The sequence below is a fragment of the Calliopsis andreniformis genome, chromosome 3 (assembly GCF_051401765.1).
Source record: "Calliopsis andreniformis isolate RMS-2024a chromosome 3, iyCalAndr_principal, whole genome shotgun sequence".
NCBI lineage: Eukaryota > Metazoa > Arthropoda > Insecta > Hymenoptera > Andrenidae > Calliopsis > Calliopsis andreniformis.
Genome location: NC_135064.1, coordinates 12,875,053 through 12,891,275, shown reverse-complemented (window position 1 = coordinate 12,891,275; position 16,223 = coordinate 12,875,053). Strand labels below are relative to the sequence as shown.

Here is a 16,223-nt window from a genome sequence, read left to right as displayed (position 1 = left end):
CTATTCTATTAGCTAAAAATTTAAGGAAGAAAAGGTGAAACGGGCAATTTACGTGGAGCGATTCTCTTCTGCTTCGCTGTCGAGCTTCAAGGGTACGATTGCTTAACGAAACCAGGGTCTGTTTACGGAAATTCCTCGTCACGGGGGTGGTTGTATCGCGGGTGCGAAAATTATCGTCGGGCCGTGCGTTACCGCGTTATTGCTCAATTTACGCGAGAGCAGCACCCGGTCTTCTCGAGAGGACGATTAGTCAAGGGCGGTGAGTGATGCATGTACCATTGAGAAATGGGATTAGTTGCAAGGGTAATGCTCTCCACCCCTCGACAACCTCGTTCCCTCTGGTAATATACACTCTCGAAACGGACACCTTAACGTGAGCCTGGGTTGACGCAGCTCGAATGGAAGGCCGCTTCTTACCCCTCTACGTCCCAGGTTTATCGTCCTGTGAGAGACGTTTCGTCGCTGATTAATGTTTTCGGACCCGTATCTTTGGAGTGGCTATTTAAAGAGAAGTAATTGATATAAATTTGCTCTTCTTTTCCCTAAAACGGAGTTTCTTGGATAATTTTACAGAAAATGGTCCAGAAGTTTCTAATATTTCATTATTAAGTTCCTATTTATAGTCATTAACACGCTGTTCACTCCGCTTAAAATTCAGGGAGTCGAATATGTAGCAAATAAATTACTTGAAAACAGAAAGCTAGTTTATTAAATAATAAATATTATATTTATTATACTATGTGTAAGGTTCGATAAGTCGAATTCCCCACTGTAGTTAGTATAATTGAACGCTCTTTGTCTAAACAGTTCCTAGAGTCTCATGAAAAATTTGAGTTTTCGACACGATATGGAACCTGATAGATGTGATTATTTCTTTTAACAGCAGTTCCCAAACAAATAACAAATCGTTATTTCACGATATTCCTAGAGGGTGCACGTGCTTTCCTTCTTCGGGTTCAGCTACCAGACTCATCGTATCCGAATCGATTTTGAATTGAATTCCCTTATTCCTCTGCGGCGCTCATCCGCCGATCGGCACGTCCGAATTTCTATAATCGGACAAGGTAATTGGCCCGAGCGCAATAAGTGTCGATATTAAGGTTAATTGGAAGCACGTCGTCGGTTTACTTGCAACAGCCTGGCCGATTATCGTTCAAGGAACTCATTAACGAACAATCCAATTAAATCGCGCCACCCTCGACGAAAGAAGCGGGAGGCCCGCGTGCGAGCAACTGTAAACGTTGCCGATTTTAATTGCACCCTGTCCGAATGGGTTGAACATGCATTCCTACGAGAGGTTACAGTTAACTGGCAAATAACCCTAATGAGACCAGTCACCGTCAGGATACCATTATCAGAACCCTTTGATGGTGGATTAATTGTACAAGGGTTTTTCTTTTACAGTTGCACACTACTGTTACTGGACAAATTCTCGTCAGACGACTTGGATGTGGGTCGTCTGACTTTTAATTACTCGTGGTAAACCAAAAATATGCTTAGTAATTTAGGAGCACGGGTGATTTCGTTTTTACGATAATTATGTTGTAAGGGTAGCTTGGTTTAATAACGTTCTCTTTCCTCGCGTAGCTATATGGCTACATATTAGTCGAAGTAAAAATTTTATTGAAATTCATTATTTGCCACCGCTAAGAAATTACAAGGAATAGAAGGTGCACTTGAATGTTATGGAAATGTTAAATATTTTTATGAAGCACATATTGGACATGCAAAGTCTTCAAAATATAAATATTTTTCTTTACATGTCAAATATATTGGGAAAGAAAGGGTTGAAATGCTTTGACTTAATTGGGACTGCAGATGAATGTGTTAAGGAACTTTTCATAGTTTTTTCTTTTGATTGAGTAGAGGTATACTCTATTTCAAATTTCTGTGGAATAACCATTCACACCTTTCTAACGATATTATGATATCGAAAACATTTATATTTAAACGTGATGTATATTTATCAGCATCTGAAGATTACTACACCAGCAAACAGAGATATAGGGTTACTTTATCCTTAAATTTATTTTCTACTTAGCTTTATCGAGGAAGTGGAAGAATTCCAGTTGTTTTCCCTGGAGTTTGATACTCTGTCTCTCGTAAAGCTGCCTCGACGTCGGCCTCCATAACCGAATCGGACAATAAAAATGAAGTTTTATCGGTAGCATTTAGAAAGGTTCACCGAGACTTCCGGTTCTCCTTCTTTTCGGCCAGCAAGCACAGTAGAAGAACTTTGATATCTCAAGCAAGATAGGAAGGTTTGATGTTTCAAGCAAAATTGAACACGCGAAATATATTATTCCAGAAAATATTTCGTAACCGTGCAATTTGATATACTCGCACAACTAACTGCTGCATAAACTACGTCCAGCAAATTGGTCCTCCAAAATTTTCTCTCAATTTAAAACATCGTCAGTCACCACAAATCATCCCCTTAAAACTCCCCCGCCGATCGGAAGACGAGCCAATGATAAAAGCCCGCAAATCGCGAAACGGGCTCCATCATAAACCACCAGAACCAACACGTTGGTTCTCTGTCGGCGCACACCCTTTATGCCCCGACCACCCCATGCCACCCCTGACCGAAGCACGCATTTATAAATTTCACAGCCACCTTCCGCCAGTATTTTTTCCCCTTGCGTTTCACCGTCCGTATTTCAACGAAAATTTAGTGCTCAGAGACCGGCTGTGCCCCCAGGGGCCGAGGGCGGGGGTGGTATTTCGGCCCCGATAAGTCTGGGATCCGACCTTGCGCGCGATTTTCCTGGTCTTCCAGCCAGAACCAAAGGGAGAGAATTGACTTCTCGCTGCGAATCCAATCGGGAACGTGTTCACACAAAAGGGCAGCAACCCTCTCTGGCGACGCACTCGAGGTCAGGTGCTCACGGCTCGAATCGGGACTCCCTCGTATCGACCAAATGCGCCCCTCGTGCAGTTAGAAGTCGAGGCGGATGCAACGTGGGGCGAAGACGGGAAAAACTGGAGCAAAGAGGGAAACTGTCAGGCCAAAAAACGGTGCTTGTCTGGACGGGGTGGAAAACGGGCAAGAACGAGACGGAACGAAGTTTGATGGAGAATGGGGGTTGATGGGGAATCGAAGAAACAGGGAAAAGTAGTGGAATGAGAGATGGAAGCTGGGTGAGAAACTGGATTCTTGGAGAAGGGTTGATCCATTAAAGGAGTATTCTGGTCTAGAGGCACATTTTCAAGGTCTTTCTGGGAATTTTTGCTTAAGAAACTATATGACTGTTTTGTACTAAACTTTTGTACAAGTACTTACTAGTATTTAGAGTATATATTGCAGACGAAGTTCGAACTAAAGCAATTCCCATTTTGTCTAGACAAAGGCTGAACTGCTTAGCAGTAATCGATTAAATCTAAGTTGGGTTTGAGTACACATTTACGACTTTGTCTAGACTAAATGAGAATTGTCTTACATCTGGATCTTGTCTGTGATTTATACAGGGTTGGTGGAAAATCGTTGTACAATCGGCCAGGAGGTACGTAAAAAAATAAAGAAAAAATGTAATATCCATTTTTTTCATGTGAGGCTTCGCTTTCGAGAAAATTTCGAATTTGAAGAACGAATAGCGGGATATCAAAGCTTGAATTTCAAATTTTTTACTCACGTTCTCGTATCTAGCATGTTAAATAATAAATTGGAAACAATTAACATTTCTTAAAAATTTTTCTTCACATCATAGCGCATTTATACTAATGAAGATGTTTATTTACTCGTTCGTTTCAGATTAGCAGAACGACTGAAGTCATGAAATTTTCATTATCGCTTTAAAAAAGTACTTTATACACACCAAATACTAGTAAATACACGAACAAAAGCCAAGTACAGAACAGTGCTCCGATTCCTTAAGAAGCTTTCCTTAAGAAGCTAAAAAAATGTAATGTGTAATGTGTATCTAAACCAGAATACTTCTTAAAGGGGTGAGAATTTTTCGTGACTCGGTGGGACGCAGAAGGGGCGAAGTTGGATAGTATAAACGAAATGAAAAAAGTTCAACGACGCACGAGGCAATTACAAGCGATAGGGGCTGGAGAGCGTCAAGTCTTTTAATCAAAATTGGCAAACAGAAGCAGATAAGGGGGAACGATTGCGGAAAACGAATCAGCGATGCTGAAACACAGCTGTCTGTGCGCTTGAGTGTAACGCAGAGATTTAGGAGGCTTGTGTCGATGGCACTGACAACATACTGACGGTGCATCACGATGCTCAATGAGGCATATGGCCACCATGTCGGGCCAATGTCACATAAGGCTGACGACCGTTGCACATGTCGAGTCTGCACGAGAGGCCCGAGTAAACATGATTGTGCCCACTGCGACGAGGGAACGGTTTGGCAACTGTCACGCTTAAGGAGGACCATTGATGCGTTTCTAATTGCTTTTCCATTGTATTAACCGTTTCGAAGACAGAGTTTCAAGGATCACAAATTACGCAGCTAATCGATTTTTTTTTTTCATTAAACGATAGCTTGAACTGTTAATAAACGTATACAAAACGTCCCATTCAAAGATTCAGAATATAATACTTAACGTGAAAGTTTGCGTAGTCGAATACAATTGGCCTTTAAAACTTTAAATAGGTTTTGTTTTGAAACTCCGCTATTTAATTTTTATGAAATTGGGTACTAATTTTCTGAAATACATACTTTATTTATCGTGTGACAGTTTTTTCGATATTATAATTAGTTTTCAAACTAGCAGAGAAAATGTTCAATACAAAGTTCACTTTTTGCTTTCAGAGCGTAATTAGTTTTACAGTTATTGAGATTTAAAAAATATTACATTGACGGAGATTTAAACGTAATAATTTTATCTCACTTTTTGGAACAATGTTCCGTCATTGATAGAATCAGTGACACCAATATTTTACGTAGGTAGCGACACAAATGTGATGAAGACGACATTCTTTTTTTATTTATGACTACATATCTGCATAAAACTCTATATTTTTCTTACAGTATATTGCACCTTCTTATAACTGTAAAATTTTTATTTCGATCAAGTGAATAAAGTCGCTAGTATAAATTTGTAACAATACTTTAAGGCGGCATTAGGCCATTAGATTGTTAGTATTTTCACAGTTTTTATCCATCACTAGTTTAAAACTTATAGAACTATAAGAACTCATCTGTATTATAATCTAAATTATATTCTGCACTATACTATTATTCCCATTTACTTTTAGTGCCTACAGCGGGTTATTCTGCAAAGCTGTGTCTCGTTTGTAACTATATATTACAATTAACATACACCGTACTGCTGATAAAATAAATCTTCGTTTCAAATATTTCATCAACTATAGAAAAGAATTACCTTTTTATGCAGCACTGTACCATGAATTCTAAAAATAACGTCTCATCTATGACGTCTGATTTATTCCAGGCTTTTCTACTGAGTGCTAACAATTGATATCCTACATTCAAGTTCGCTTAAGAGATATATAGAAGTACAATGACTTTATGAATGCTCCTATTATGTTCTGAACATTTTCGTTTCGAATGCACGTTCCGCCTGCCTTATTCCAGTCACTTCTACTCGACACATTTGAACTACTGACGCGTTAAATTACACTTAACTTCAGACGGCAGAAATATAATGGAACGGGCCCATGCTGGCAAGACGATTCGGCTTCTTTGTCCGAAGTTCGTCCGGAACTTGTGCTCTCAAGAGAAAGCTCTTACCACCCTCATAAAATAATTACCCCTTTGCAACCGGGTGCAAGTAAAGCTACTCGCTGTTTTGCATTATTACTAGGGAACGTATAGAATCGCCGTGATGCCAGCGAGTTGGAGATTATTAATTTCTGGAAAATTAAAACTGTGACAATCGTTAAATTTGAAAAATACAGGGTGGGTGGAAAATCGTAGTACAAGTGGCAAAGGGGTAATTATACGTAAAAAAAATAAAGAAAAAATGTGGTGCACAATTTTTTCATCTGAGTCTTCGTTTTCGAGAAAATCGAATTTGAAGTTTACTTTACAATAAATTTATTTATCGTGTATTCTATTACTGGCTGTTATAGGAAATATCCTATTATCATCATTTTGTTTATCATGTATATGACTCTTCTGATTAAGATGATATGTCATAATTTGGATTATGAAAAAGAAGCAACGAGTCCAGCATGTTTACGTTGCTGTATCAAGTCTAGTTTCAATCTCAGAAGACCGATTGGTATAGCCGCGCACGTGGCTTAACGAAGATTCTTTTATAAACTTGCGCGACTGTCATAGTGTTAAATCATTTATGCGTTGAGATTAACTTCTTCCAGTTATAAATAATCCGAAATGAAAAAGTATATCTGTTTGTTATAACATAACCGCTGGCGTCAAAAGATTATTCCGCTTCTGAGTGGCGCGAGAAAGTGGAATTTCTCTCGACAAAGCTTTCCTTTCCACATCCCATTTCACCCCCATCCTCCCTTCCGCTACTCCTCTTTCTACCTTTCTATTGCTTTCCATTTCCACCAAGAATACGTGGTTTTACGAACCTGTCGAGAGCGTGAAGGCGTAGATTCAACGTCGCGTCCCCTGGATGTCCGGAAGTCGAAATGTCACGACGACTTCTGGTGCGATGCTCTCTCAAGGCCGCGGTGTCGTACCAAGCGGCAGTGTAGTGTCTGATGTAGGATCCATGCGTGATCGCTGGAAACAACAGAGAAAACAATAGATTAGATTAATCGACGTTGATGGACGTATCAATGTTCTGTGGAGAAGGAAGTAGTACGATATACACAAACAGACGATACTAGATATCTTACTATAAAATGTGTATGTATTGTTCTGCTCACAAAAATAGATATTTCTTTGTTAGTAACAGGCTGTTGCTGTTTGAATTGTTCACAGTTTAATCGTGGGTAGTGAATTTAGTGCACGTGAATCGATGTTAACTGGCATTTCAGATATATTGATAGAGTCAAGTAGTACGAGTCAATAATGTGTCAGAGCAGAATACAGTTGAAGAGATCAGAATAACTTTGGATTTAAAAAAATATTCAGCATATCACATATATTATACTTGTTACATTATAGATTCTACTATGCTATATGTTTCATTTTTGTTTACAAGAATATGTTCCTATACAAAACTTGTAAAATTTGACAGGAGTTGTTTCTATTATTAGCTCATCAATTGGTGCTTTAAAGTTCACACTGAATTCTCTTTTCAGAAGTTAATTAAAAATTTTAAGGTTAATTTATAATTATATGTACATCATTGTCAGTGCAAGTAGTACGAGTCAGTGAACCAGTAATCAACTCGTGAGTCCTTTATTTGCCTCGTTATACATCTCTCGAGTCTTTTGTAAATGTAAAAGTCATGAAAAGCAACGTAACAATGAAAGAAGCGCTTATTCTCTTGAAATATCGAGAGATCTAAATGCAAATTATTTCCGGGGTAATACATTTTCACGATTCGGTGCACCCTATCTTCCTTCACCGTACCGTTTCATGCACTTCAAGTCAGCATTTATCTGTTTACCGCACGCAACACCATAACCCCTTGATTGTAGCCCCTCGTGCCTCCAGCCTCAAGATGTTATCTCTCCTTTGCCTTCATAAGGCTGGTGGGCGGTTCAGGACGAAAACTGGTGACTTACTTCCGAGATACGCGTTAATGAACTGCGCGTGATTCGTTGCACAAATTTAATAACATGTATACGTCCTTTACACACAAATCAGCAGCATTAATCAAGAAAATGCTGTTCATTATTAGAAAATAGAGAACTTAAACGAAGGAGTCAACTACCTGAGTAATAATAGCTTAATTGAACCATCATTGATCTTAAATCTATTTTAAGTGAAGGATCTAGTGTAACTTGCTAAGAATTCCATAGAAGACTTTATAAAAAATATTATTAATCTCTCTACGTAGAGTGAGTAGGATTCGTAACACCAAAATTACTTGGATTTGCAGTTTGATGGAATCTTCTCTTCAAGCTACTTGATACGGGGATGTAACAAGTAACGTCAGAGACGAGAGCTAGTGGAATACTTGAAACAAAGATCTTCAATAATCCTTCTCCAATATTTTCTGTAGTTTCATTGTGTTGGTGGTAATCCTACAGTATTATATTCTTCTTAGTAAGACGACTGATGATACTCTATCTTGGAAACCTTCTTCCAGGACTATTGTGCAGTGATACCTTAAAAATGTGCCCAAATGTCGACTAATGGGATTTCAACTCTATGAGATACAAGTTCTTTATTGAAGAGTTAACTTAATATTTCTATTCGTTGGATAAAAAATAGATTCTCTTAATTGTGTATGTTACATTATAGTACCTACTCAAACTTATTTTCAGTATACAGTAAAAATTACACGTTCGAGAAAGTACAAATTGGCAAAATTGATGAGTTCGAAATTAATAGAAATATTTAACTTGATATTTAACAACTTATCACCTATAAATTTTTCTTTGGAACTGATGCTAAAATTAACTTAAAATATAAAGGACTGTCCTCTAATTAGCAAAAACTATCTACATTTTTCTGGAAGTGTGGTTACCCTATTTTTTTAGTCGATTAATATTTCCAAAATTTTTCTCATAAAGTATTTAAGATATTTGCATTTCCGTTGAAACAGAATCGAAATATTAGTTAAAGATTTTTTACAGTGTTATTTTATAGTGATTTATAATGTTATTTGCAAGTCGGTCGTAGTCGTCTTATTATAAAAACGAAATATTAAAATGTTGCAAACACAATTATGGAACTCAAATGGTTCACTCTTACATCTTACTTTTGAAAAATCCTAAAACAATTCAGTGGACATTTGTCCACTGTTCAATCAGAATATACCTTTAATATGAAAGTATAGAATGACGAAATTAGTTTGAAGGTAAAATCTAAGTTCAAGCTCTTTAATAATTCAATATTGGCGTTAGCAGCTGTTGCTCCACATAGTTGTCTATACGCGGCAATTTCTAGTTTTCAGAAGCTGTGGCCGATCGATATTGCATTGCTAGTCGGAATTTAGATAATTTGCCGTACCACATGCTGGAAGTTCGGGCTTGTTAACTGTTATATAGTTTAGCGTGCACGGTGCCACAATACATGGTAATCAAGACCTTGGGGATCAAAGCGCAGTCAGCGACTAGAACGTATCGCTTCCTCCTAAAGCAGGCACAAATAAATTGGATCTTTGCTTTTATAACCATCTAAGAAAAAGTTTAAAGGAAACATGAAGAAATTGTTCTCAGCGCGTCACGCTGAAATTAAGTTCGTGTAAACTGACTCGACAACAAAAAGTAGAAGAATGTTTCCATTAGCTGTACATTACAAGGCTGCACCATAGTATTAAGCTATCTACTGTGACAACATTTGACGCTGATAATATTACGCTGTCACCTTCGTTGCATCGTTTTGTACGCGACAGTAACTTTCTAGAAACTTCTGGTCTACGAATACTTGTGTTGGGACGTAAGTGTGTGAACTCAATTTTCCATCCCGACTTTCTAGCTTATAAAATGTTGTTATTATTTTGTTACTATACAGGGTTTCGAACACTGGTGACATTATGTCATTTCATAAACGATATCAATTAAGAACGATAGAAAATTGTACAAATATATCACTTAATATCATTTTTTCTAGAAATATAAGAAAATAATCTTCGTTGACCTTATTTCTGCGATTCTATGTATATAGTAGACATCAATGAAGTCATAAATTCAATTTTTGGAAAATCCAACTTACACTGTTTTGCCTTAAAGCCATACAGTTACTATATAATTTAATATTAATAGACAGGTGGCGATTCTATCATGAAGAAAGAAATCAAAAGTACAACTTTTTAATATTGAGTTCTACTTTCTAGAAGATTGTGTTTGAATTTTGTCTGAGTCAGATCTATTGATCCTAATATTTCTGGTACTCACTTCCTTTCATCTGTTTTAATAATGAAGTTGCATTACTTTGAATACCATCTTTTTTAAAATACGTCCTCTTTACAAGACCTTACTCAAGGAAGTAAAGAAAAATTACAAGGAGACTGTGGTCGTTTAATTTGTCTCGTTAGAACTTGGTTTAACTTCTTCGTAGAAAAAGGGTGATAGCAAAAATGCACTTTCCATTACTTTATATCTATTTATAAATAAACGAGTGCAAGCTTAAGAAGTCTACTTTGAAAATGATAACCTCACGCTTATTTAATTGAATTATTATACTACACAGTGTCCCACGTACTCTTTCTATAATTTTAGAAAAAATTATTTCCAGCAAAACTTAGCCAGTTTCATATGGTCTACAAATTGCGATATTAAAAATTTCCAAAAAATGTTCTTTCAAGAGTATAACGAGTCGATCTTGAGTTTTTTAAATGGCATCATCTATTTTTGATTTCAAGACGAATTCAGCAACCTATTATATTATGCCTTTAAAGTGCCTTATATTTGGAAATATGCCGCAGATCAACATAATCGTTAATTACATATCTAAAATAGTGAATCTTTAATGTCTATTTTTTCAAGGCCAACTCGGTATTCTCTTGAAAAAGACGTTTGATGGAAATTTTTAATATCGCAATTTGAAATCCATTTTTCACTGGAAAAATTTGTTCCTGAAAATATCAGAAAAGCCTGAAAATTTTGTCAGTTTCTTTCATTTTTTCAAAACTGTTTAAAATTTCAGTGAAAAATCTTGGCAATAATTACGTGGGACACCCTGTATAATATGAATTATCGTTATCCATATTTTAAATGAAGTATTCTCGAAAGTTTATTAACACACCCAGTATACTACCATCTTCAGGACACCCTATAGAGACACGTAGAGAAACTTCAGCGTTTCATATCAGCTTATTCGTCGTTGTCGCTAAAATACGACTTGAATCGTATCCCTTTCGCTAATCCTTCGGCTTCCGCTTCACCCTGCGCGCGTCAATGGCGCGTATTAGAACGACGTTGCGTCGCGAACTCTAGAAAAATAAAGCCATCGATGTTCCTACGGTCGTTATCGTTCTCCATTACCGTAACCGTAAACGTTATTGTTCTCGAATCACATACACCTGCCAAGCGAAATTCCATTAATGACGCCTGGTCGGCTTCGGAGCGCCGCGATACGGCCTGTTCGATCCCCGTCAATCGGCCAATGCAATTATGACAGCCAGCAGGATCGCTGAGAGGATGGGAAGTGCAGGGGAAAAATTGCCTCGATAGGCACTTCGCGTTCGAGCGTGGAATAGATATGCCGAATTTCGGTGGCGCGTGCACGCGCAGATATCATGCGCTCACGATGACTCGCTCACCGACAGATTTATCCAGAATATCCGGAGATATCGCGCGCACCACTGAGTGACGCGTCCACGGGTTATCAGTGCTCGGCTCTTGCAACAATTTCCACAGAGGAATTGTTGTAGACACGATTTTCAACTGGGTGTGATATGTTCCTGGATGTGTATGTGTAACTTATTTCACGGTTACCAGTTATGGAATGCTGGACATGTGGGTGTTCGATAACTTTGATAACCTTGTAGATTGTTTGCGAACATTGAGGTATACTCACGATCAAAATTATTAGGATACATGCTTGATCACAACAAATGTTTAGATGAAGTTATAACGTTATTATGTGGTCTTGTGTTTTGTCTGCATTAGAATATACATATGCATATTTGTTAGACGACATACTAAAAAGATTCGATTACTTTTATATTTATTTTTCATGTACATACATGAAAATAAGGTATTTAAAATAAGTTATGAAGAAAGTTTAAGCAAGAGTGATGTAGTTTTTGTTAGATAATAATGTCAGTAGAACGAGTAGACTAAATAAGTAGAATGAGTCGAGTCAGACACATTTCATAATTTATAGTTTAGCAGTTTTTAGAACAATTAATAATTCTGATGTGAATCCTCGTCATTCTTCATTCTGTTTTATGTTCATACGTAGAATTATCCCTTAAAATGTTTTAAACTTGCTGTCGAGCATCCTGAGTATTCATAACAAGCTTAACACTGGAACTACCTGGGCTCACATATATCCGTCTTTAACAGTGTGCCAAAATTACAAACTCTTGAAAGAATACATACTTCAGAGAAAAAACGTTTGTTTATATATATGTAACTAATTCTATTTAGCATTGACTAAGGAAAAGATAATCTTTTATAAGAATACGATGTGTATAAACAATTGATGTTAAAATTAATTTCAAAGAAAAATTACGTTTACAATTAACACATATCCTGGACTGACATTATCTTTGTAATAAACTTAAATGAAACCTGCGATACAGACGCAATTTTACAATTTAAACAATCAAGGAATTCGTAGACAGTTTCCTCTCGTTACATCCGTGTGAACGCAATGCACTTCCCTCCAAAGCCATCAAGAATCTTCCGACAGTTACAGACCAAGTGCGTTTGACAGTGAATCCTATGTGTAAACTGTTCTCAGCAGAAGGCTTTAAACTTCCGTCTTTGTCTTGCAGCGCGAAACTGTCTCTCAAAGAGCCCCCCACGCTGTCTTTTCGTACAAACCCAATTACATTGAACTTGGCTCGGCTCGTATCGGATGCAGTGAAATTCCCATTTGCAACAACTCTCTGTCGCATCTTGGATAGCAAAAAAGGGGGCCGCATAAAGCAGGAGAACTGACAACCGTGGATCGACCTGACAGAGAAAAGCTATGTACAGGGAAACGGGTCCGGCTTTTATCTCGCTTCATGAATCGTTCGATTCCGAAGAGCATCCAGATGAAATCTGAACAGCGTCGTAAATTACTTTTCCGACGGAGTAATATCGAAGCTTGGCATCAGTCGATTTCACCAAAGGACTCGCGCTCCGCACAGACGTTTAGCCGCGGCACTGCAACACAGCAGCCTCGACATTCTGCACAGGTTGGATAAAGGTGGGGATGAGAAGTGGAAATCCAGCGGGAGAACTAATGTCTCGTCGAAGCAAGCTGACCCCCTCTGAGAATCGATCATTTCCAGCCTGGCGAATTCGGAGCGCAGTTGCATGCTATCGTCGCGGGGTACGAACACGGACGTGTACAAATAAGCAGTGTTACTGGGACCGTGACAAATAGGGGAGGAAATCTGTATATGAAAACTAGGGGACGTTCGTGTCGTGAAACTTGGATATATCGGTAATAGAGGCTGAATTTATTAAGTGTCGCGTTTTGGTGACGTTTCGCTGGATCATCTAGCGAGAAATCTCGTGATATCTCAGTAAGGGGAAGTTGCTGAATTTGGATAGGCGCTTAGGTTGGATCACCAGGGTACCTTGTAATGTATAAACAATTTGTACTGTATGAATGGCGATGTGTGTTGCTTATATACTAAGTTAAGACAATAATCACTACCATTTAGTACCATTTATGCTGACATTTCTTTAAAATATTTCGTAAATTTGTTGTTAAGAAAATTTAATGATCTTTAAACTTAAATCGAGTGATTCAATCCAGGAAACTAAAGGTCCATTCTACAAAAACCGGTTGCTTTGAGTGGACTGATGTTACAATTACAAAAAATTACTTGCCTAACTTTTTCTATTACATTTTGAAAAAAAGCAATTATATTATCTTGAAGGCATAAGTAGTAACCTTCCGTTTCCTTCATTTGTTAAATATTAAAAATATTTTATTTCCAACCTGCAATAAAAAATTTTATAGCGATGTAAATGCAGCAACCTTCCTCCACATCAACGACAGTAGACTCTTAGAACAACTCCCGATGCAGAAAACATTTTTTTCCGATTGTCTCCTGTCAAATTTACTCGACCCTCATTCCCAGATTGGATCGCGTTGCACGAAACATCCTGCGCGCGTGAGAACCAGGATATCCTGACAAGGGCTGGCAACGAAGGCGTGACAGGGGTTGGAACGGAGATGGCGAAGTGGAATGAAGAGATGTGTAGCGACGACTAAAGGGGGATCGAAGGGAAGAGGAAACCTGATCTCCCATCACGTGTTTCATGAATTCTGGATTAACGCTGTGCTAAATGGATAGTACGGAGCCGGGGGCAAAAACCATTCGTTGCATATTCCTTTTTCGCTCGGGGAAGCAAAACGTGTGAACGGTTGACCAGAACTTTGGAGGCCGATCAAATATTTAGCGCAGGTTCAAACGCGCTCGTGGATGGATAAGCTGCCTGGAGCGAGCTAATTATTTATTTCTAAAGGGAATAGATCGCGTTGGAGAAGAGTAAATCGTTGCTTTGGTTGTATCGTGGAACCCGATTCAGGAAGAGGGATGATTTTCCAATAACAGACAATAGCGTATTAATTTTTTACGTTCGTTAATTTAAAATTGTTGAGTAAAATACTGGGTGTATCAGTAAGACGATGGGATAACGAAAAAGGACGTAGACAAATATTTTATTGTAAGCAAAATAAAAAATAAAGTTTATGTCGATATTGTATGTCCTAAAAATTATACTTATCGAGGTACAGCTTAGATTAACTCTAGCATATTGTACAATCTATGGTAAGATGTGTCGTACAAGAGGAAACTTGCCAAAATCATACTAAATAAGGTATTTTAAACGAATCTTTAAATTATTATTAAAAGGGCCAGTATAATACGAATAATTCTCCTCTAATTTAAATTCACCTTTTCAACTTTAATATTTATAGGCCTGTCGTAGTTTTCTTAACTTTTCGTCTCATTTGTACATAAAACTCGTACCTAAAATTTTACATAATCTTCCTAGTATACTCTGTATATTCGAAAACGTATTATATCGAGGATTTCAAATGTTGCTAAAAATTAGCCAAAGGTGTTCATAGATCAGACGTCATTGAATGTAATAGATGTCTAAACCTTTCTACAAAAATAATAAACTCACATAAGTCAGAACCTCGAAAAAGTAGTAACGTAATTTGTAAAGGGGTTGCAGGAGTGTATAAATTCTCGCAAAATCTTCTCTTGCGAGCACGGCGTATATTACGCAAGCCTTCGAGAAGTACCGTTCCTTGCAAGCAAGCGTTTCCTTGAGTTTCAATATTTGACAAGAAAGTTCTGTGGCGGTTGTTGGCAAAAACGTCTGGCTAGTTTAGTCGAAAGATGAAAGGGGCGCACAAAGGGGTTGCCGCGTGACGAACTAAATTAACTATAGCAACCTGTTCTCGCTTGGTATTGTGATTCTGGACGAGGGTAGAATGAAATCAGGCAAAAACAGGATTCCCGCTAACTCGATTCACTAGCTTACCTTCATTCTCAGCGGTAAATCTTTTCAACGTATAGAGTGTAACAAATACAGTCTTCGACGTACGCGTTGTACGCCAAATTAATTTTGCTCGACCAGTTAACTTTTGAAACAAAACTTTATTATAAATCTAAGATATAAGAAGATGCTTGGATGATGATTTCTCGATAGATCCACAGCGAAAAACGTAAAGGTGAATTTAGACTTTTCACTTTGGGAGAAATGGAAATGAAACCGATCTTTACACTTCTCACTATGGATGAATCATTCATAACAATCACCCAAAGTTGAAAGTCTAAATTCGCCTTTACTCTTAGCTTCCAAACATGGTACAGTAAACCCTCCTATAACGAGGCATTCTCATAACACGGTTTTCATATAACGCAGAGTAAAAATTGCGACGAGCGATAATCTTAAAACGCGATGTTTCTGTAATATATATACTTTTACGGTTGAAATTAATAGGGAATTTCCCTCTTTTCCATATAACGCGGTACGAATTATTCTGATTTACACTAATTCTGAATTTCTTTTAACGCAGTTTCCATATAACGCGGTTTCCATGTAACACAGTACGCATTAATCGCGTCATACGAGGGTTGACTGTACTACCTTTAAGACATTATTTCTTCATCTGAAAGTTAGTACCTCTCGTAAAGGTTAGTACCTGTCTTAAAGGTACTAACTTTAAGGCATTGTTACTGTAAAATAAAAGCAGATTAGACACTATGTTATAGGACATTTCGTGCTACAATTTATCTCCTACTACCTCTTAAAATATCGAAGGCTGTATTTGTTGCACCCTGTATACGCTTTCGCAGTAATAACTGCATTTACAGTTGCGAGATCCGCCATCCGCGGTGTCTCGTGGGAACAATGCGCGAATTTCGAGGCCTGAAGGGCGGTCGCGAATGAAATCTGGCAAAAGGGGATCGGGTGCAGGGGGGGACGGCGAGAAAACGAACCATTGGAAACGCGTAATGAACTTCCCGCGTGCTCACGCGGCGGAGCGGTAACACCGCGGCAGAATTTGTAGCAATTAGTTTCCATTTTC

General features: G+C 37.9%; 1 protein-coding gene across 1 annotated transcript in view; it reads right to left on the bottom strand.

The window, feature by feature from the left end:
• The window catches only part of LOC143189083 (disintegrin and metalloproteinase domain-containing protein 10), a 173,091-nt gene that overhangs the window by 134,094 nt on the left and 22,774 nt on the right, over nt 1-16,223 (bottom strand). The window contains exon 2 of the mRNA XM_076393728.1: nt 6,515-6,668. Within this exon, the coding sequence (XP_076249843.1) occupies nt 6,515-6,668 (154 nt within the window). The remainder of the gene's footprint in view (nt 1-6,514; nt 6,669-16,223) is intronic.